The sequence below is a fragment of the Cajanus cajan genome, chromosome 11, assembly GCF_000230855.2.
Source record: "Cajanus cajan strain Asha chromosome 11, NIPB_CcT2T_4, whole genome shotgun sequence".
Taxonomy (NCBI): Eukaryota; Viridiplantae; Streptophyta; class Magnoliopsida; order Fabales; family Fabaceae; genus Cajanus; species Cajanus cajan.
In genome coordinates, this window is record NC_138527.1 from 45649440 (window position 1) to 45672855 (window position 23416).

General features: G+C 33.0%; 4 protein-coding genes across 5 annotated transcripts; 1 reads left to right on the top strand and 3 right to left on the bottom strand.

Moving 5' to 3' along the window:
• Positions 1-199: 199 nt before the first annotated feature.
• On the bottom strand, positions 200-2756 carry LOC109801366 (pectinesterase). Its single transcript, XM_020362418.3, has 2 exons — positions 1754-2756; positions 200-1094 (listed from the first exon to the last, which is right to left on the bottom strand). Exons 1-2 carry the CDS (start codon positions 2712-2714, stop codon positions 397-399), a joined length of 1659 nt encoding a protein of 552 aa, XP_020218007.2. The 5' UTR covers positions 2715-2756; the 3' UTR covers positions 200-396.
• A 1718-nt stretch (positions 2757-4474) lies between these two features.
• LOC109800891 (pectinesterase) lies at positions 4475-6479 on the bottom strand. The gene is made up of 2 exons (XM_020361808.3): positions 5415-6479; positions 4475-5322 (listed from the first exon to the last, which is right to left on the bottom strand). The coding sequence occupies exons 1-2, from the start codon at positions 6382-6384 to the stop codon at positions 4625-4627; spliced, it is 1668 nt and encodes a 555-aa protein (XP_020217397.2). The 5' UTR covers positions 6385-6479; the 3' UTR covers positions 4475-4624.
• A 4035-nt stretch (positions 6480-10514) lies between these two features.
• LOC109800243 (polyubiquitin 11) lies at positions 10515-11851 on the top strand. The gene is made up of 2 exons (XM_083067230.1): positions 10515-10674; positions 11011-11851. The coding sequence occupies exon 2, from the start codon at positions 11011-11013 to the stop codon at positions 11698-11700; it is 690 nt and encodes a 229-aa protein (XP_082923356.1). The 5' UTR covers positions 10515-10674; the 3' UTR covers positions 11701-11851.
• An 899-nt stretch (positions 11852-12750) lies between these two features.
• On the bottom strand, positions 12751-18650 carry TDP1 (tyrosyl-DNA phosphodiesterase-like protein). Of its 2 annotated transcripts, XM_020362143.3 has the most exons (16): positions 18347-18650; positions 18077-18262; positions 17781-17978; positions 17430-17490; positions 16902-16978; positions 16705-16798; positions 16546-16628; positions 16122-16211; positions 15845-15979; positions 15447-15596; positions 14498-14601; positions 14026-14079; positions 13732-13822; positions 13429-13509; positions 13130-13280; positions 12751-13042 (listed from the first exon to the last, which is right to left on the bottom strand). In XM_020362143.3, exons 1-16 carry the CDS (start codon positions 18539-18541, stop codon positions 12972-12974), a joined length of 1821 nt encoding a protein of 606 aa, XP_020217732.1. In that variant the 5' UTR covers positions 18542-18650; the 3' UTR covers positions 12751-12971. The 2 variants fall into 2 exon arrangements, with proteins under 2 accessions (XP_020217732.1, XP_020217731.1); XM_020362142.3 differs by having other exon boundaries at positions 16546-16803; positions 18347-18649.
• Positions 18651-23416: the final 4766 nt, after the last annotated feature.

A 23416-nucleotide genomic window follows, 5' to 3' on the forward strand; every position in this document is an offset into this window, starting at 1 on the left:
AGTGAATTAGTGCTAGATAAATATGGTGCTTGCAGACATATATATGTCCATACACACCATGCATATACGGCATACCCCAAACAAGTACTAGCAAAATAAAATATGCATGCATGATGCATGTTGGTAGAAACATGTGCAAACAATGGGCAGCATTTTAGCAAGGTGCATCAAATAATATTTCAGGAAAACACAGAAGCACTTGGGAAGGCACAAGAAGTTAATTTATTTTACATATATATGATATGATGCGTTACATAAACCCCGCAGGCTACAAGGCTATAGAAACTTCCTAGTTCCGACGAACAAACAAGTCGAAACCTCCACTACCACATAGCAAAGATTTTCGATTTTATTTGTGAAAGGCAAAAAGGCAGCCGCATCAGATACATATTTAGATTAGAGGCCTTCAATGAAGTTGACCCCAGTGTTCTTCAACCAAACATTGCCTTGGATGAGTTGTGTCACAGTGAATTTGCTTGCTTCTGCTGCAGTTTTGATGATATGGTAACCAGGCCAATTCACTCTCTTGCTTGTACCACCACCTGCTCCACTATTCATGTATTCTCCATAATACAATGTTTGCAAAAAGTCCTTACTTTGTGCATCCCATTCTGCCCATCCTGCTGGCTCAATGTGACTGTCCAAGGTCGATTGCATAACAACGGTTCTGGAGTACTTCTTCCACGGACGGCCCAAATAAGTTTTGAAGGAGCCCACAACAGGCTTAAGATCCGAGCTTGGTGTTAGGGTACATTGTTGAATTGAAGTTCCTGTGTTTTGGTTTGGATCCTCTCGTCCTTGGGCCGTCACCATGTTTTTCTGGTTACTCATGGGCTTTCTGGCCACCAAGTTGCATTTTTGGAACACAACAGCTGCGTTTCCAAAGATGAAGTCAATTGTACCTGTGATGAAGGAGTCTCTGTAGAATTGTCTGTTGGAGTGAGCGTAGAGTGTGTCTTGATATGCATCAATGCGGCAACGATTTATGACAGATTGGTCAGCGCCTACACGAAGAGCCACTGCTTGATGCTTCTCAGGACCTGCTGCGTTTTGGAACCATATGTCTTGGGCTATAAATCCATCTCCCACAGCAGCTGAAAAGCCATATTAGAGTATAAGTGCATCGTTGGCTTGGTGTTGAAAATTTTAAGATCTATTACTTAGTTTTACACGTTACACAACCAATCGACTCTTTTAAGTTTTAAGCATTGCTATCTTATAAGACCCTCTAGACATAAAGAATGAACTGTACATGTACACATATTTTACTTTTCTTTTCTGCCCACACGAGAAATACTTGAATGTGAATATGTGATCGTTTTCCTTCTTACTAGAATACTAATACATTGCGTGTAAGATTCTCTAGCTAGCTCTCACCAACCCTCCTCATAATTAGTCTTTGCTGTGTCTTTATTTTAAGGATCAAAGTACAGATTTTAAAATATAAATGCGGATCTCTATACAATAGCTGTAGACCATTTGGCATCATTCAAGCCATTAATTAAAGATAAGAAAGATATAATAATTTATACGACATTTCCTTTTCTTTTCTTTTTATTTTATCTATTTTGATGATGTTAATTATTGCAATCCATGTTCCTGTGTTTTGTTCTTATCCATGAATTGTTGTATTTTTTTTTTATAAATATAATTTAAAATGATGTATAAAAAGTTTTAGTAAGGAGTACGGTAAAAACATTCTAGCAGACAGAAATATAGGACATACAGACACGAAATGAGACAAGATCCATACCAACGGTGGCAGTCTTGAATGTGCTTGTTCCATCTATGAAATTCAAGCTTCCGGTAATTACTGTTGCATCCTTACCATCCCCCACCAGCATCACGTTCTTCTTCTTACTACCAATTTCAACATTCTCTTTATATGTTCCCTTTTTCACATAAATAACATACCTCGTTTTACCATTGTCGGGTGCGGATGCCACAGCCTCAGCCACTGTCTTAAACCTGCCACTTCCATCCTTAGCCACCACAACATTGGCTTTGATATCCTTAACCGAAGACTCCAACAACCTCCGATCCTTGCCGGTCACCCACGAGGGAAAGTCTCCGTTTAGTGGCTCGTGAATTATTTGTTCATGTTTTGGAGGCAAGACAGCAACAAGCAAGGCCAAAGAGGTTCTTGATCTAGATATCAAGTCCTCAAGTTCAGCTTCCATAAGGGCCTTAGCTGACCCTTCTAATCCATCCAAGCAAGTTGCATGGTTAGTGAGCACACTACTTAGCCATGTGTGTGCATCTTGTTGCGACTCAATGGTTTGTTTGGCTAGAGCAACCATTGAATCCCAAACTCTATTAATGGACAAGTCCATCAGCTCTGCACACTCTCGCAGAGCTGCTTCCTCCCTAGGACTGTTGATTCTTTGTTTGATAGAATCGGCCATGTCCATAGCTCTCTGAATGTGTGAGGTGGATTTCATTAGAAAGGTCTGCAATAATTGGAATTTGTGATCTTTTGTAGCAGTCATAACTTGACCTTGTGCTACTTGTGAGACATGTGCAAAGCATGATTTTGTATCAAGTGCATGTTCACAGACATGATGAAGGGAGGATTGATTGAAGAAGGAGGTAGGTTTGATGAGATAAGAACCGACAAAGGATAAGCTTATGACAGTAGCTATGGAAAGGATTAAACAGATGGTTTTGGAAAGAGATTTTTTAGGCTTGTCTAACAGAGATTGATGGGTAGCCATATTTCTGTTAGTGGCTGCTCTTGCTGATATGCGATTGCTTCGTTATCCTTATATAGACCAAAATCTTCTTCAAAGGCGCTTGAGATTATATAAATAATCACTAAATATCACGTTTTTCACTGAAGCATCCATCATGTGATAGGCCTGTAGTGTCTATAATATAATGTCACGATTATCTTTCTTTTTTTACTTACTGGATTCCACCTTACATTCTTTATTAACAAATACTCTGTTCAATAATATATGGGTAATAGAGGAAACGAACTTTTTATGTATTACATTTATATTTTTTAATTTTGGTAAAAATTTAAAATAACAGTATAAAAGAAATAAAATATTAATATCATTATAAACAATAATAAAATTATATATTTTAAGAAAATAAGTATGACAAAAAGGTCTTCACTGTAAATAAGAAATATTTTTTTTCATTAGATGAAAATAAATAATAAATTATTTGAATTAAGATATAATATTTTTATTTTCATTTTCATAAAATTGTTTTAGAAAACGATGTTATTTGTGATACTAACATTAAATGTGATCACTTTTCATAAAAGTTTTTAATTGTAATTTGTCACTTAATTTGCTGAAATATGGGCAAAAATAATAAATAAAAAATAAATCTCAACTTTACTACATAATAAAATAGACGTATAATAATAATAATAATAATAATAATAATAATAATAATAATAATAACTCTTCCATTTGTTAAAAAAAAAACCACATATAATAAAATGCATAATATATTTACTACACAACAAATAACAATTACTTACATAATAAATTTCATCTGACTTATTTAAACTTAACATTAAAAAACAAAGACCAACAAATCAATTGGTTGGCAAGTTAGATAATATATAATGACTTAAATCAACTAACAATAGAAAAATATAAATACAACTACTTAAAATCCTCATACTCATAATATCTAAATATATATATCATAAGATATATACACATAAAAGTTTATCAGCTGTTAAACCATATAACAATATATAAAATATATATATATATATATATATATATATATATATATAATTGTAATAATAATAATAATACTCCTGCACTAAAATATAAAAATAAATCTTAGTTGTTGATGGGTCAAACAATACTATTACCATCCATTTACATTAAAGTAATTCAAAAGATCCATGTAAAAATCATCGGGCTTAACTCAATATTAAGTTCTACATTAATATTTAATAAATACAATTAATGCGAGCAATTGAATTCTTCGATAAGTACAATTAAATCTATTTAATTTGGCTATATCTAATAGCTTTTGGTTCAAATCAACTACTGATGTTATGTGAGTCTGGTTTAGTGTGTGGAAGACAAATAAGATTCATTTCATACCAAATAACACAATTTTTTTTTTCTTACGCTTTATACTTTTTTAATATACTGTTTTCATTTTTATTTCTACACCATAGGTACCAAATGAAAGTCTAGTTTAGTTGTGAATAGTGCAACTCCAAATATTAAATATCCAAACTTGGAGAAACATGCACAAACATTGAGAATCAAACTGCATTAATTTACTTATTATCCATCTCCCAGCAATTATAAAAGAAAAAAATTGTTCAAAAATAAAATGTTAGCTCAAGTACATAATATTAATTATATATTTTCATTTATATCCGAAATAATAATATATAGAAAGTAAATCCTTTTTATTAAAGAACTTATTATACAAGTTATAGAATGAATGGAGTATAATATTTGAGGAAAACAAGTTAAGAAGCGCCACGGAAGTCACAAACAAGTTTATTTGACATATATATGATACGTTACATGGGCCTTACATTCTAGAAGGCTAAAGAAGTTGGTGCATGAAAGGTTTATATTTGATTTCCCGCAAAAGGCAAGGAAATGAGATAGAAGCAGACATATTATTATATTTAGAGGCCTTCAATGAAGTTAACTCCGGTGTTCTTCAACCAAACATTACCTTGGATGAGTTGTGTTACTGTAAACTTGGTAGCCTCTGCTGCAGATTGAATGACATGGAAACCAGGCCAACTGACTCTCTTACTGGTACCAGCTCCTGGCCCACTATTCATGTACTCTCCATAATACAATGTTTGCAAAAAGTCCTTACTCTGGGCATCCCACTCAGCCCATCCACTTGGGTCAATGTGGCTGTCCAACGTGGATTGCATCACAACGGTTCTAGAGTACTTCTTCCATGGACGGCCCAGAAAAGTTTTGATGGAGCCCACAAGAGGCTTAAGATCCGAGCTGGCTGTTAGGGTACATTGTTGAATTGAAGTTGCGGTGTTTTGGTTTGGATCCTCTCGTCCTTGGGCCGTCACCATGTTGTTCTGGTTACTCAAGGGCTTTCGGGCCACCAGGTTGCACTTTTGAAACACAACGGCAGCGTTTCCGAATATGAAGTCAACGGTTCCCGTGATGAAGGAGTCTCTGTAGAATTGCCTATTGGAGTGGGCGTAGAGAGTGTCTTGAAAGGCGTCAATACGACATCGGTTTATCACGGATTGGTCTGCACCCACTCGAAGAGCCACTGCTTGGTGTTTTTCTGGGCCTGCTGTGTTTTGGAACCATATGTCTTGCCCAATAAACCCATCGCCCACAGCAGCTGCAAAGGGATACAAATATACTTATGTAACTGCCATACAAAGAGAAAGAATTAAACAACAAAAATATAGAGACTTAGGCCATAGGCCATACCCACTGTGGCACTGTTGAAGGTGCTTGTTCCATCAATGAAATTCAAGCTCCCAGTGATTATAGTCGCATCCATGCCGTCACCTACGAGCATCACGTTCGTCTTCTTCTTCCCAATTTCAACCTTTTCTTTATATGTTCCCTTTTTCACATAAATAACATACCTTGTCTTACCCTTATCAGGTGCTGATGCCACTGCCTCAGCCACTGTCTTGAACTTGCCACTCCCATCTTGAGCCACCACAACATTACCCTTTATGTCCCCAGCCTTGGATTCCAACAGTCTCCTATCCCTGCTACTAACCCATGAGGGAAACTCTTCTTCTTTTAATGCCTCCTCAATCATTTTTTCAACTTTTTGACCCAAAACATCAACAAACATGGCTAGAGAGGTTCTCGCTCTTGATATCAAGTCCCTAAGTTCACCTTCCATCACACCCCGTGCTGTCCCCTCTAATCCATCCAAGCACGTTGCATGATTAGTCAGCACACTGCTTAGCCACGTCTGTGCATCTTGTTGCGACTCAGCCGTTTGTTTTGTTAGAGCCAACATCGAGTCCCAAACTCTATCCATCGACAAGTCCATAAGTTCCACGCAGTCTCTCAAAGCTGCTTCCTCTCTCGGGTTGTTGATCCTGAGTTTGATAGCATTGATTGTGTTCATGGATTTCTCAATATGTGAAGTGTATTTCATTAGGAAGGACTGGAGCAAAATGAATGGGTGGTCTTTTGTCGTAGTCAAGATGGGAGCTTGATGAGATAATTCTGAGACATGGGCTAAGCAGGATGTGGTATCAAGTGCATGATCACAAACATGGTGAAGGGAGGAATGGCTGAAGAAGAAGGAGGGTTTGATGAGATAAGAAGCAATAAAAGCTGATGAACTTAGAACTACAGCTACAGAAAGGATTAACCAGATGATTTTGGAAACAGAATTTCTAGGCTTGTTTAACAGTGATTCTTGGATAGCCATAATTCTCGGTGTTACCACTACTCTTGGTTATCCGTACGTGTTTGCTTACTTGTCCCTATATAGGCCAAGAAATTCTTCAAAGTCGCATGAGATATATTTAAAGATTGTGGTGTTTTAAGTTTTCCATGGTATCATGTCCTGGATACTATTTCAATTTTTAACTAAAAAGGAAGATTCAAAGACCTAACCTAAAGAAGGGATAAGATAAATTTTTTAAGTTTGTCAATTTTAAGTACATAAACTAAGTCAAGTCAGATTTTGAAGATTGTAGGCTTGTAGCGTCTATAATGACACCATTTTCTTTCTCTTACTACTTGCTGGATTCCACAACACATTCTTTATTAACAAATACTCCATTCTATAATAGATAGGTAGAGGAGACGCATCCCGAGATTCAAGTAAATTGATTGATGTTCCACTAATCAAATGATACTAGCAACTTTTTATATGGATAATTTTTAAAATTTATGTAAAAACTACCACTCCATTGTAATTTTATAACTTGTAATAAGATCCTGGCATGTGAAGTAGCACTTTCCACCTTACAATTAATACTTTTTAAAAGAAAAGTATGGCAAGTTGAGTCACATGTATGTATTTTGTTTTTCAATATTTGCACAAGTCATAATTAGTGCCAATGGTTTTAAATAATTAAAAGAAAGTAGAAGACATTATTGCCCATGGCTATATTTAATTGCACCTTAATTAGTCCACTTGTTCATTCTCCTTTCTTTACTGTCAAGTAGAAAAAAAAAAATTTAATAAAGGGCCGCGCCGGCTCATGAACTAGACATTACAATTATCTAAACTAGTGTTATAATTCATAGTTTCCAATGTATTTAGTTTATTATATATATATAAATTAATAATTATATATATATATATATATATATATATATATTTAAAACACATATATCTTGTATCATTCTGATTTATATAAATGTGCTTTTAAAAAATATTTGCTTTATAAATATATTTGTATTTGTTTATAATTTTGATATATACATGATTTTAATAAGAGGTATTAACAAAAAATAAAATAAAATTTATTTCAAGTAATAAATGTATCATTATTAGTAAAAAAAAATACTTATTTATTAAATAATAATTTCATTAATAAAATATCAAATAATTTTTAATTGCATGGAAATGTCTATACTTTATCTTCTTAATGTAAATTTGAAAATATAATTTTATAAATTTAAAGATTTAATTTTATTTTTGGCCCTTTATTCTAGATCCGAAAGACTGGTATACATGGCCGTCGGATTCTGATGCGGTGAGTGGTGAGGAAATGTGTGGTTTACAAATTCACAAAAAAAAATTGTTTAAAATAGGATTTCAAACCTAAGTTCTTAAGTTTGGTGGATATCTTGATCATATGTGAGTAAAATGTAAATATATATATATATATATATATATATATATATATATGATTAGTAATTAAAAAAAGTGACACGTAAGTAGGTTAGGCCATCCAATTTATGAATTTAAAAATCAAAGGTAATTATCTGAAATTATTCATTAAGTTTTTTATCTATATAAAAATCGAATTTAACAACAAAAAAACTTATAATACCTACCCACGTTAATCAAATAATTGAGTTAAATCTTATTGGTCCACTCATTAAGTTTACTCTATGTTTGGTTGGGTAGATGAATTATGAGAGAAAAGAAAAAAAAATGAATTTTAAATTGAAGAAAAAATGTAAGAAAAATGAAATTTAAAATTTTTGTTTATGCAAGTCAATTTTTTTCCCTTCTACTTTCTCTCCAATCAAACAAAAGAAAATGCATCGTTTTCTATATTTCATTTCTTTATTTTTTTTTTTTTCTTTCCTTTCATTTTCATCTCTTTCAAACATCGGGTAAATTAAAAAACTATACTAAAATCGGAACACATGTATTTGAATTGGGTCGGATTTACGGTTAGCCTGAGGCATAAACACCGTGTTCATGTGCCTGTGTTTTATTATTTAAAGGGGTAGCTAAACCCAAGCAAGTAAATGCATCGTCTCGTCAATTGAGCAAAAACATTGATTCCATCTTATCCATTTTTGTTGGGCTAAGTGGTATTGGTATCTTAGTCTTTCTATTAATTTATTCATAATCTTCTTCATTGGTAATAAAACAAAAACAAGCCTTGTTTCTCACTGCTTAACCATCGTATAAAAAGTAGCATATAGGCATATAGCGTTCATAGATTTTTTGATTATCATTGCCAAAGCAATTTGTTAAACAATGGCTAAATTTAAATATCTTGTATTTCTTGGTTGCCTAAATTGCCCTTATTTTAAGATTGTTGCTTAGGTTTCTCATGTATTCAACTTTTAAATATTGGTGCATATTTAGATTTAGAAATACTATCTTTTAGTTGTATGTGAAAGGGCATCTGATTTTCACATACCATCTCCATTCTCTTTGTGCTCAAAATGAATCATGTGGTTCTTCTTTTTATGCACACCATTCTCCATCCTCTTTGTGCTTAAAATGGATTATGTCATTCTTCTTTTTATTTATATTAGGGGAGTTGTGATATTTTGTGTTTTTATATTTATTTAAATATATTTAAAAATTATTAATATTTATTAAATTAATTGATATAGTACTTAATCTTCAAATTTTAAGATTTAAAATTTGAGTCTTGAATTTAAAATAATAATTAATCTTTAATATTATTTTTATTATTTAAAAAATAAAAAATAAAAAAATCTAAAAATAATGTACACAAGAACATAAAATCACTTTTATATATAAATTTAGGATTCAAGATTTACTCCAGGCATCCAAAGATGGCCATATCTGGTAAAGTGGCAAATCAATAACTTTTTTTATTATGTCCTTACGTGCTCAATCCATCTTACCAACGTTATCCAACCCTTCCAGAGGAGTGTTCATTGAGACCCTGGGAATAATATATATATATATATATATATATATGTATATACTGCCACGTAAGTTTCTTGAATGTGCAGTTCGTATTCGTATGCATTAGCCCATCTTTCTGTTTTGGAAGTATTTAGACTTTAAAGTTTAGAGTATACATATGACCATCGAAAACATTGAATTTTAATTTATTTTCTGCAGAGACAAATGCTATTCTAAAAATATTCTTAGATAAATGTAAATTAAATAAAATATATTTTATAAATAGCTACGGGATGAATGTAAGATGTTGAAAGTGAAGCTATATTCTCAGATTCTCAGCTATGGTTTAATGGAAAGTGAAGCGGACAATGATAAAACATTTGAAAGCCCAGTTAACTCTTCTTTTTTTTTTTTTTTAATATATTAGTATTTTTGAAAGATAGAAGCCCACTTGACAATTGCCATGGCCAACCTGTGTAAAGCGACTTGCGTGGGCTCAACTAATACACCCAAAGATGTTAGAAATTAAAAAAAAAAAAAAAAAATATATATATATATATATATATATATATATATATATATATATATAGCGTTGTAGTTCGTACACACTCTATAAATTATATGCTTTTTTATAACTTCTTTTCAAATAAAATAAAAGGAACTAACATATTTTGTTTGATATTTTTTCCTTTAAATGTTTATATAATTGTAACAAAAATAAAAGGTATTTTTATTTCGTGTACATATTTTTTTTAGGTGTTTTTACCTTTTTTTTTTGGTAAAGTACTGACAAAGAAAAAAACAAAACAAAATTATAACCTGACGATCGGATCTCCATGTTTTTACCCTTTAAATGCTCTTTAAAAATTCACTGCTCTATTTCAAACTCTTGCACCAAATTAATCACATTAAACTCGTCTAAGAAAGGTAAAATAAAGTAATTTTTTTCTTCAAAAAATTATTTAAAAAAGTAAATTGAATGACTTGCCTAAAAAATAAAAACGATGTAGAGAAAAAAATGATAATGTATGTCTTTTTATTTCACTAGTAATAATAACAAACAGATACCTTTTATTTTAAAAAAATTATTCAATTTAATCAAATTATAGATTTTAGAGTTTTTCAATGTTTTTGCTATTTTAAAAAAGTTGAAACAAATGCCTAAGTTATTAAAGAAAGCTGACGTGGACGAAGAAAGTGGCGGTGAAAAGAGTGAAGAGCGTCTAGGTACATTGACTCCGTTACGGAACCGCTCACCTAACCAACCGATTCTAAATTTCGACGTCAGCTTCGGAACGTGGTTGGCGAAGAGGTCTAAGTCGGTTATCTCGCCATCTCCTATAAAATGGACCATACCATACCCTTCTTTCCTCCATTCCCAATTTCACTTATTTTCATTCTCATTCTTTCAAACCTTTCAAGGTATGCCTCCTCATCTTTTCAATTTTTGTTCTCCAATTTGTTAATATTTCAAACCTCTCTCAAATTCATTCTATTTAGGTTTTCAATTTTTACCTAACTGATCATCATTCTGCGAGCATCAATCGTATCGCTCTTCATTATGTTGTTCACACCTGCTTTTTAAAAGCGATAATGAAATTTTCCCCACGTTCTTGAAATTTCAGCCTTCGAATTTTCAATTTTGCTCTCGAGTTTCATTAAAGCCTAAAATTGTGAAATATTCTAATAAAGATTCTTGTGTGTGTGTGTGTGTGTGTTGGTTTGATATTGATTTTGATTTATCTGCTGTTGGTGTAGATGCAAATCTTCGTTAAGACTCTGACCGGTAAGACCATAACTCTGGAGGTGGAGAGTTCGGACACCATCGACAATGTGAAGGCCAAGATTCAGGACAAGGAAGGGATCCCACCAGACCAGCAACGTCTGATCTTCGCCGGGAAGCAGCTCGAGGATGGGCGGACCCTCGCCGACTACAACATCCAGAAGGAGTCGACCCTCCACCTGGTCCTCCGTCTCCGTGGTGGCATGCAGATATTCGTCAAAACCCTCACCGGAAAGACCATCACCCTTGAGGTGGAAAGCTCCGACACCATCGACAACGTAAAGTCCAAGATTCAGGACAAGGAGGGGATCCCCCCAGACCAGCAAAGGTTGATTTTTGCTGGAAAACAGCTTGAGGATGGACGCACCCTCGCTGACTACAACATCCAGAAGGAGTCAACCCTTCACCTTGTTCTGCGTCTCAGGGGTGGCATGCAGATTTTTGTCAAGACCTTGACGGGGAAGACCATCACCCTTGAGGTGGAGAGTTCAGACACCATTGACAATGTGAAGGGCAAGATTCAGGACAAGGAGGGAATTCCTCCGGACCAGCAGAGGCTGATCTTTGCAGGGAAGCAGTTGGAAGACGGGAGGACCCTTGCTGACTACAATATTCAGAAGGAGTCCACCCTTCACCTTGTCCTGCGTCTCCGTGGTGGCTTTTAAGTGTTCGCTCTTTCTGTGATGGTGTCTTTAAATTTCAGAACTTGGGCCGTATTGGTTTCAGTCGGCCCTTGGAATAAATTTGCTTCTTTATAGTCTTGTGAACAACTTTATATCCATTAGAATAAATTTGCTTCTTTATATTCTTGTGAAATACTTTATATCCATGAATGCCTTCCATTTTAATATCAATTGAATGTGCTTTGAAATATAATACTTGCCATTTGGTTCTTCATCTATTGCGATTTACAGCGATGTCTATGTATTAGCGATGTTTTTGGGATGGTGTTAGAGGTGAAAGGCGAATATAAGCAATAAGCAAGCACGAAGTAACTTAGTATTATGAGATATCATAGACCCCGGCCGAAGAAAATAAAACTTCCACGGAAATCTAAAGCGCGGGTTTGCTTCAAGAATAATCCATCCTCCTGTTCCTGTTGCTTGTTTCAAGCTATCAGTTCTACAGCTAGGCATGATCTTCTGTTATTAAAATATATAAATAAATTTTGCATCCAAGTAAATATCTGGTTTTCAAGTCTGGTACATCTGTGCACTAAGCTTAAGAATGAGTTTTGGGAAGATGAAAAGAGAAAAAATGTTGAAAATTTTGGGAATAATTTGAAAATAGTTCTCGAGAAAAAAGTAATATTAAAAACAATTATAAGCTGTAGACTCTTTGATGCATGAAATATCATCTGACTAAATAACATGTTACATTATTATCTATTACAACTGATGACTGTAAATAAATAACCTTTTACATTATCTAATGACAATAAATTATTTTTACATTATTGTCTAAAATATTCAATGAAATATCATGTATGTGACGATATAAATATTTTTTTTATATTATTCTGTAATAAAAAATATTGTATGATAAATTTTGTTGGTTCTTATAGTAACTATTTTAAAATTACATAAAAATAATTTCTGATTATTGGTTCTTATATTATTTATAAACTTCATGCAATGCATCAGGGAACAAGGTTGGAATCTATCAAAGATTCGATACTTTTGAATGAAAAACAATATGAAACAAACGAAATCCTCTAGAATCAAAAGAAGTAACATTTCAATTTTTGGTGCATTTTACTCCAAATCAAAAGTTTACCATGATTTCTGACAAGGAATAAAAATGAGACACCTTCGCCTCATGTAAGACTTAAATATTCATGAAGAAAACTCGGTTGCAATAAGAATGGTGCCATTATTCACAAAGGAGAGGAGTCCAATTGATATGTACAGTAAGAATGTCAATAATCTTGATGCGCTTACATCCGCGGCCAAACATTACCATATACATCTTTCTTGTTATATTGCCGGTCCCAAGACCAGGGGGTATCTGCAGAGGGAAACCATAATTAGAAGACATGTAACAAGCTCGGGCCACTTTAGACATACCAGAAACAGCTGAGTGACAAGGCACGACCTTGGGAAGAATAAGGCATTGGAGGGAGCTCGTAAGGCAAAGGTAATTGGATAATAACTTCAGATGATGAATGCATTCTTCCCCTTAGCCCAGTTAGGGTTACCAGTTTTGTTTTCTTCATTTCAGATGTTTCTCTGGCTGGGATTTTATCCTGCAATTCTTAGTTTATTAGTATTTGTCTCTTTCTCATTTCCATGGTTAGGGAGCTGAAAGTAAGGTCCTTCCTTCTCCCTCACAATTTGAAGTTCAATCATGTCAAGCATAAAACATCATCAAAGAGCAAGGATATGTCGGCTAACCTCAGACTGTGCAACATTACTGGTACAGGAAAATACAGATCCATGTCGTTTGAATGATGATGGTAGAAATAGCACCCCCAGCTGAAAGAAAAATGTGTATTAATATTTTCTAGCGCAACCTCTGGTGAACAGGATAAAATTTATTTGACAGCAAATGTCCCAAGTATAATAAACAAAACAATAATCAGAGAAAACACTCTTCTTGGCGTCATTAGGTAAGGTTTGAAAATAATGAAGCTCACACCAATTCTTGGGTCTGAGCTGTCAGATAAGAAACACCAACACTAAGATAACATGACATACCTCATATGAACGAATCATCAACTGAGTATTATTCTTCTGGAGAGCTCCCCAGGCAGCTTTGCTAAGATTTGACGAAGTTAACAAGAACCAACTATTTGGGAAGAGGGTATTTCCACAGTTAATTATCTATAGAAAGATTGTATGTGTTTCCACAGTTATAACTGTGGTTCCACAGTTACTTAGCAGAGCAATACATGACCAAAAATTTCAACATAAAAAGATTTTTTTTTTTTTTTTGTGAATACGAACATAAAAAGCTGAAGTGCATGTAAATAGGTTTGCTGGAGCTCTTACGCAAGATTCTGATTATTATAACGAGCAAAAGTCTTTATATGTGGCATAGCACGGCTGAAACAGCACAAACATAAATATAATTGGTGAGACAGATTAGCATTTATGTCCAATAAAAAAATTGTGAGGCATATTCAAACTAGCCAAGGAGTGCCAAGTTTTCTACTTTAGGACTAGGAGAGAATCATGACTTGTTGATTACCCTTTCCAGCTTCGGAGTTAGGAAGAGAGGGGAGGGGGGTGTCTAAGTAATACTTTCCATGGAAAGGAGAAAAGGTTATACCGCAAGCAGTAAAGCAAAACTTCTACATAAAAGCAATCGATTTCTTGATTCAAAATCAATCAATAGATTGCCAAAAAAAAATAGTATAATTATTATAGTTCCAAGAGAATGTGAACAAATTAAATGATAAAATTTAAAAATAATTGGCAGGCTAAAGGGGTATAGCAACCATTTACGACAAAATATACTTACCAGCGACCTGTATGGTCTGCTTTCCATTTTGCCCAGTACTTTTTCAAAAATGCTTTCTCCACATTCTTCAGAGGACTTGGAATTGCACTTCCAGCTGCATAGCCCTACAGAACAAATAAATATAAGGTAAAAAAAGTTGACTAGGAAGTTGCACATAGAAATTCAATTATGAAACACGCCTAAATGAAAAAAGAAACAACATAAAACAAAAGCTCTTGCCAACAAATTACTTTTATAGCCAAGAAATGCTTGTATTATTTATCAGTTAACACCAAAAGATTGCCTCTGGTGAAAGTACAAGAGAACAAACATTCCTAGAACCAACAAGCTCAGGAAATATCTACAAGAGTCTGGGCTTTATGCTATTCATCCTGCTTCATACTCTATAATATATATATTAATAGATTTTTTTATGTATAATAATTACTATTTAAAAAGCATTGCAAATATCTTATATTGTAGCATAATTTATAATAATTATAGTGTTTGAGCTCTCGTCTCTCACTTTTCATGTATAAACACCAAACTAGAGTTGCAGACTTTCACTTACATAAATAGGAACTGAGTAAATGGGTCCAGGTTTAACTAATCAGGAATCAAGCAGGTAAGATCTAGGGCTTCTATATATTATAGGTAACAGGTGCAGCATATCTCTGGGTTTGGATATTAGGCACGCTGCCCATTGCCTATTCTCATTCCTAAGTGAAACAGAGATAGAAGATGACCCATATTTATTTTCATAAGTATTAAAGAGAATTACTAATCATGCATCACAAAATTCAAAAGGTTCTTGACTCGATACAAATAGACTAGGCACATGATATATCAATAAATTTTTGATTAAGCTCTAAAATAACATTTAAAATTGAACATGAAATGCAAACCAAAGGTTTTTTTTTTTTTTTTCTCGGAAAGTAAAAAATACATCCCCAGCATCTACATACGTTACCTCTAAAGAGCATCTGACATCTTCAACAGTAGGCCATATGATTAGAGGCTCCCCCATACCAAGGGGTGTTTTGTCTTCAGAGAGACCTGCTGACATTGATGATGCTAGCTCAGCCATCCATTTTTCATCTAAAGAGCCAAGGGAGGAGAACTGCAGTAGATATAGACCAAGTATTCAACAAAATTCTAAATGGTAACTACTGCACTTTTATAAAATCTATCACATTCTGGTCAAAATAGATACATTATGGTAACTACTACAAGTTGAAGAAAATCAAATGAAAGAAAATAGTGTGATACTTGAACATTTAAGTTTTTTCATTTAATACTGGAATCATAAGATTAACATGAATACTGCACCCGGAGTATAATGCAACCCAGCCAAGAGCCCAACTGTACCTGATAAACAAGTGGAGATTTCTTAAATTCTTCATCAAAAGTACACTCCTGGAGCAGAGAACGTAGTTTCATATGTCCCCACTTTTTTAAACTAGCACCAGAGTGATATCCAGGTACAGATGCAATTAATCTAACCTGAATATAATGCAAACAGCATTATATATTCTAATGTACAGTGTATCTGACAATGTAACATATTTTAAAACATAATAAATAATAATTCATAACATTTAAATAACAAAGGAAATAATTTAAGAACAATGAACGGAAAACATACCCTTGCCTCACTATAATCAAACTTCCTGAAGAAAGATGGACATACACTGACGTTTCCAAGGGATGGAAGTTTAACAGAGAATTCTGGCCACTGAACCACCAAATAAATAATGATGTGCATAATATGAATAGTTTTAGTAGCGACACTAATGATAATACTCAATCAATAAAATCAATATCTTATTTAGCTTTCACAAGCCATATAACTACTCAGATTGGCAACAAGTTTTTAAAGTAATCTAAGTTGAAAACTTTTAACATGTGAATTTTCTAGAATAATCCAACTGTCTTAAGTGTCCGGTAATTTGGGAAAGGTTACTTCAACTGGGTCTTTCAAGAACTATTTGAAGCATTAATTTTATTTATCAACACTAGAGATTGTGTATTCATTTCTCTGCATATAAAAGAACAGTATATATCATTACCTTCAACATACTGAGATATTCAACCAGGTCATTTTCAAATCCAGATCCCTTGCTCAGACTATTTTGATCTTTCCATGGAAAATCTTGCATCCACAAACCTTGGCTTTTATTGTTCCAATCTACATAAATTAAGTTTGCTGTATGAACAATGACTCTCACCCCTTGAGGATATATAAGCAGCATGGCCTTTGAGTGGTGTGTCCCAAATGAAATTGGCAGTGGTGGTTTGTGCAGAATCCAGTTTGCTGGTTTGCTTCTCTAACAATAATAGAAGTAGCAAGTTAATATTCATCCAGCCAATCTTACATATTCAACCTTACAAATAACAAGCCAAATGAATTAGATCTGAGACAAACCTTAATGTAATCCACCCTCCCATCACTTTCTCCATGAAGAACTAGCACATGAGGCACTTTTGAAAGTGCAGGACATGCTACACCAAGAAAATATAGAAAGGGAGAAATAGAATAGACTCAATAGTGAAAGAACTTCAATCAAATGTATTCATGTAAGCAGAATTTTTAGAACACCAGACATGCCAGCAGCCTATGGCGGTGCATAATTTAGAGATAGATGATTAGATTGCCTTTCCTGCTATGATAACACGTGAGATAAAATAATAATCATGGAAGCATAAGAAAGACAAATCATGCGCTATTTCAGTGGGAGTGAAGGAGCAGAACAAAAAATTAACACAAGTGTCCCCAATCAACTTCAAAACAGAACAAAAAAAGAGATTAACGTCTGAATATTTTAAATTGGTACAGCATCTCAGAAGTGTCAAGGATAAAAATGAAAGTCGGACATCAAACAGGGAAAATTAGGGAAAAGAATAGAAAAGAAAAAGCAAAGAGGAGTTGGAAACTCCGGACAGAAAAACTCACCAGGAACCAACCAGTCAATGTCTACCATGTAGTTTGAAAGAATAGCAACTAGAATATCCCCCTACCAGTGATGAGCATTAAAATAAAATCAATAAGTAGTTACAATTTTTTCTAGTTAAATATACTTGTGCTAGCCAACTTATGTTAGTGCAAAATTATTCTGGAGCCAATGGTTGCGGCAATAAAGGTATCTTTTGAAGCATTGCATAATTATTGTAAGCGATGGTTAAAAACAGTTTACCATGAAGCACAAAAGCAGTTGATTTGTAGCTCAAAACCTCCATTCAAGAGAGTACAGCAAGAACAGAATACGTTAAAATCTATAATATAATCATATTGTTAGAAACGAACCTGGATAACATCCGCTATAGAAACAGAAGAAGTATTTGCCCAAGATGGTAACCCTTGCACGCGCAAAAGCCGAAATGTGGTAGGTACTTGGTCATTAGTGAGACGGAAATTACGAATAGCCTCCACACTATTGTCTTCACTCGACTGAGAATGCACATACTTCCGTTCTTGTTTCTGGCTGCATGTTTCAACCTTATCCTGCAGATTTCACACAATACACAACAATTCATTTTACACAAACAAACAAAAAATGGGAGCATAATTAATTAGCTTAATGCACATGAACAATTGAATGCCTTAGAAGTCCTGGCTGAAGCTTTATTTTTGAATGATGATTGAGCTTCGTTGAAGAGCTTATATTTAAAAAGATGGTGACCGGGAATGAGCTCGATTATATCACCATTACAAATGGTAGCTTCTTCTTTAGGGTTCAGCTTCCTTCTCTTATTCCCGGAATTAACGACGATAGGGTTTGTCCCCTCCTAACATTAACAAAGCGGAAGGAAATAAAACTAAGGAATTAAAGAAAGAAAAGAGAGTGGGTGGTAAGGTGTTAGGGTTAATACGACGAGCAAATTAACGGAGCCATTGGGAGAAGGAGTTAAAGTGAGGTGTTTGCGGCTAAGCCTCTTGTCGGAGACACGAATGTTGTTCCGCCCAATAACATTTGTGCCATCTGAGATAGATAACTTGGGAACTGAAGCTTCTTCCTCTAAATTTTGATTCAGCGGAACCAAGTATCCAACCTGAGACACAGACATGAATCAAACTAGCTCGCTACAGCGCACACTGCACACTGCACACTGCACACTGCACACCCAGAATCACAACCCTCTTCCTTCAATCCTTCTTCCTGCGTCAGTCCCGACCGAAACCACTGGGCCCTCTCTCAAACTCCAGGCTTTCGCTAAAAGGCCCAAAAGCCTGACAGGCCAGTCCACTAGTGGACGGATGGATTCGGAATGGATTTCAAAATGATGAAAAAAAGTAAACATGTCATTTTAAAAAAAATTACATGCATTATTTGTTAAATACTTATCATATATAACTAAAATTTGAAATAAATATATCAAATATATATTAAATAAATAAATAAATAAATATTTTTAAATATATTGATTATATTTTATATTTAAGATAAATAATTATATTGTAGAATAACATTATTTGTATTTATTGATAACTAATATTTTTGTTTGTATATTTCAAGAATAAATGTTTATAACTATTATATTATAGATAAACATTATATTTAAATATATTATATTTAAATTTGTATAAATATACATATTTTAATAATATATATTATATTTTAAATTTAAAATAAATAATTATATTGTAGTACGGAATTATTTTTATTAATTGATAATTTATTTAAACAAATTAAAATTTTCACTAGTATAAAAATGACTTTTAAAATCAGGGTTTTAAAATCGGTCATTAGGTAGCCGATTTTAAAAGTGACGCGGTGGCAATTTTGTAAATAATGGCATTACTTTTAAAATCGGCTACGTTATGACCGATTTTAAAAGTCTCTTACGCTATTTTTAAAATCGGCTCTTGAACATCCGATTTTAAAAGTGAGACTTTTAAAATCGGTTCCAAACAGCCGATTTTAAAAGTCTACTTTTAAAATCGGCTATTGAGTAGCCGATTTTAAAAGTATTACTTTTAAAATCGGTTATTGAACAATCAATTTTAAAAGTAGTATCAGAAAGTTAATTATAGTATCTCTGCTCCCATTACTTCATTCTCTTCTATTTTGCTTCAATATCATATATATTCTTCTCCTTACTCTCTCAGACTCTCATCTGAAGTGTGCAACTTCTCATTTTCTGGGACGAATACAACATCTAGGTAACACTCTCGTCTTATGCGTATTATTTCGTTATTTCTGGGTGAACTTTGAGTTTGGAACGGCCCTGAAACGGCCCCATAACGGCCTGTACTGCACTGCTTGCAGAACGGACCGTTCTGCAAGCAGTACAGGCCATTTTGCAAGCAGTACAGGTCGTTCTACTTGCAGAACGGCCCGTTCTGGGGCCGTTCCAGGGCCATTCCAAACACTCAAAGTTCGCCCGGAAATAACGAAATAATACGGTGGCAACATGGGAGAAACCATTGGCAAGTTGAAACTGAAAGTTTCCTAACATAATAGTTTTTCCCTAATGCGCGCATGTGTCACCATATTTCATTTACCTCATAAGTTTTCATTAGCACTTAATTTTGGAGTTTCACTAGTGTTATAACTTCACATATACCTACACATCTTTGTTAAGTATATTTTTGTCTTCCACCTTGTTATAATGCGCTTGTTTCTTTCTTTTCCTTAGATGCATGGTAGATGGTAAAAATGAGTGAAACGCATAGAGAAATGAAGACTAGGAGAACTTTGAAACAATGGCTCTCATCATCGAAGGTTCTATGGAGCATGATATTAGTGCAAGTTTTTATTAGTGGGATGCAGCTATTATCAAAGGCCATACTAGTTAAAGGCTCTTTCATCTTTGCTATCGTTTCATATCGCCATACGGTTGCTGCCATTTGTATTCTCCCCTTTGCAATCTACTTTGAAAGGTAAGTTATTTTTTTTATTTTTATTATTTCATGCTTTGCTTTTATTCTCTCTATTTCTCTCTTACATTGTTTCTTCCTCTTCTTCAACTCCTCAATTCTTCATTTTCTCTTTTCTTTTACCTTCCATGTTTTTGGTTATGAAAGTGAATTGTTAGAGAGGATTTGCGGGAGAAGGAGAGAGGTTTGCAGGAGAAAGATAGTGTGAAAAAGGGAGATTGTGGAATTATATTTTTTTCATTAAAATAATATCATACAAGAAGAACTTTGTTATGAATATTCTCATAATTAAACAGAATATAGAATTTTTAACTAAAGAATAAGTTATCACCATTAGGGAGCAATGAGCTACATTTTTCATTGAAACATTGGCTAGCTACGAGTTATGATTATATTTTTACTCATTTTGTAGTTTAGGATGTACATAATTTGTAAGTTACTTTGATTACATATATGGTTGACATTTACCAACTATTGTTATTTGTATGTAATTTAGTATATTAAAAATATATGATTGTCTAGTATTTTATTAATTTGCAGGTTTTGTTCAGGGATCCTCCTAAAATAAGTCAAATATTCTAAAAAAAATTAACAACTTTTAAAATCGGTCATGCCATGGCCGATGTTAAAAGTAGGACTTTTAAATTCGGTCATGCCATGACCGATTTTAAAAGTGCCATTTTTAACCATGATTTTAAAAGTGAGACTTTTAAAATCGGTCAGCGAATGATGTTAAAAGTCTCACTTTTCAAAATCGGCTCTTTTAAAATCGGTTGACCGATTTTAAAAGTCAAAAACGACCGATTTTAAAAGTATTTTTTCCACTAGTGTTTATTTATAAATAAATATAAAATTGAATTAGATAAAGAGTTTAGAAAATTCTTAAAAATTCGACTAGATAACTTCTAATGTAACATTATATTGGGAGTTTGTTTTCTCTTAATTGGATGAGGTGAGTGTATTTCTGGTTGAAATTGAGATTCTCGATGGCTAAAAGACTTGTTTTTCTTCTTTTAATTCTTGTAGTGTCTTAGTCTTAGTCTTCGAGTTAAAGAGGGCTAATTTTACTTCTTATGCCTAGAGTTCGGAATTCATGACTTGGTGCGAAGTTTTCACTATTTAGAGCTTGAAGTAGTTTTCAATAGCTTTGAAATCACCTAATAAAGATATTTAGATATCAGGATATGACATTTTTAATGAGCAAATGTCAAGTTGTCGGCATTAATCCAAAATGTTGCATTTTTTTATAACTTTTAGTATAGTAAATGATGGAATTATAACTTTAGGTCTTCATAAGAGTTGTAGATAATCTTATTATCTTTAATGTGACATAAGGGCAAGCTTGAAAGGGGGTATTCTAACTCTCCATGTAGTGTTTTATGTGAAAGTTATTATTGTACAATTGTTGATTTTGATAAGTTGTATATTGATATGTGTTGTATGATGGGTGAATTTGATAAACATGAATATAATACTTGTATCTATTGCATGTTATATGATATAGGATGATGATAATAAGCATTGGTATGTTATATTTGTGTAGTTGCAATGGTGATAAGCATTGATGTGCTATACTTAGATGAATTGTTAAGTATTGGTATGCTATTATTGTTTGAGATATTAAACATTGGTATATTGTACATGATTGGTGTTTATTTGATCTCTATATGTAGTGACACACGATAATGTATATAGAAGACGTATATTAAGGTGTTGATGCTAATAACTTTGAGGTCATTAAAACATGTAAGAATAGAGGAAAGAATGTTGTTTAGAAAGTGAAAATCCTATAAAGGAAATATTGTTTTGACACTCTAGGAGGTTAATTGTTGAAAACCCTCATTAAGTAAGCGTGAAACTCTTAAAATGGATTTTGCTGAGTCATCTCTATGTCTTTAGTCAATGTAGAGCAAGGCATGAAGTTGAGGGTTATCACTCTTAACTAGTTACTAGAAACGTTGTGTGATTTATTGAGGATAATTAGTGAGCTAAATCCATATGTGATTTGGTAATGCATGTCGAGGTCATGTTACGCTTATACCCAACTATATCATTCCCGATTGTGAAATCGGGCTCTCATAGTGTAAGTGACGACACTTGAGAAAGTAGATGAGAGATTGATATTCCATTTTAGTTGTGGCTCCAACAAATGCATATGACGTGAAATCGATCACATTGATTTAGTAGAATCAAACCACTTAGACTACTCAAATGTATTAGAAATTTTTTGTAATTAAATGTGTGATGACACAATTAATAATCGAGTTATTAATTGTAGATTTCACAAATGAAGCGATTATAATAGATTGTTACATCTAAAAACTATCTTATGCAAGACAATACTAAAATACTAAAATATATAGGGGTTGATTTATTTTCAAAATACTAAAAATTAATTTACAAATAATTATAATAAATAAAATTAAATTGAATATAAAATAATAAAAAAATCTCTAAAACTTTGTCTTCAAAGAAAAGTCTCTAAAAAATTTCTTATTCCTTAAATAATGTAAGGTTTTTTACACTTTTTTTAATAATTAATTATTTAATTTAATTTAATTAATATCAGATAATTAATATACACAGAATTATAAACTTTGTTTTTTGCAAAGTCAAATTATTTATTTGAGAGAATTTGATAATTTGTTGAAATTAAATATTCATATTAATATTTTTACAAAAAAAATTCATATTTAAATTATATATATATATATATATATATATATTCCTTAATTTAATAATTACTTAACATATTTCTTATATTTTTAATTAATTTTACTAAAAGTAATACATAGTAATGAAACGTAAATAATATCATATACATTCATGTGAATTAATATAATATAAAATTATAAATTTTGTTATTTGATAATTATATTTTCAATTTTGAGGAGATATTCTTATATATATATATATATATATATATATATTATAAATGAAGAGATATCCATTTATTTTAAGAGTAAGTCTTAAACTTACTCTATTCAATAAGTCAAATTTATTCCAGCAAGTATCAGGGACGGTTTAAATTTGCGAGAGTAGGGGCGGGGAACGTAAAACTC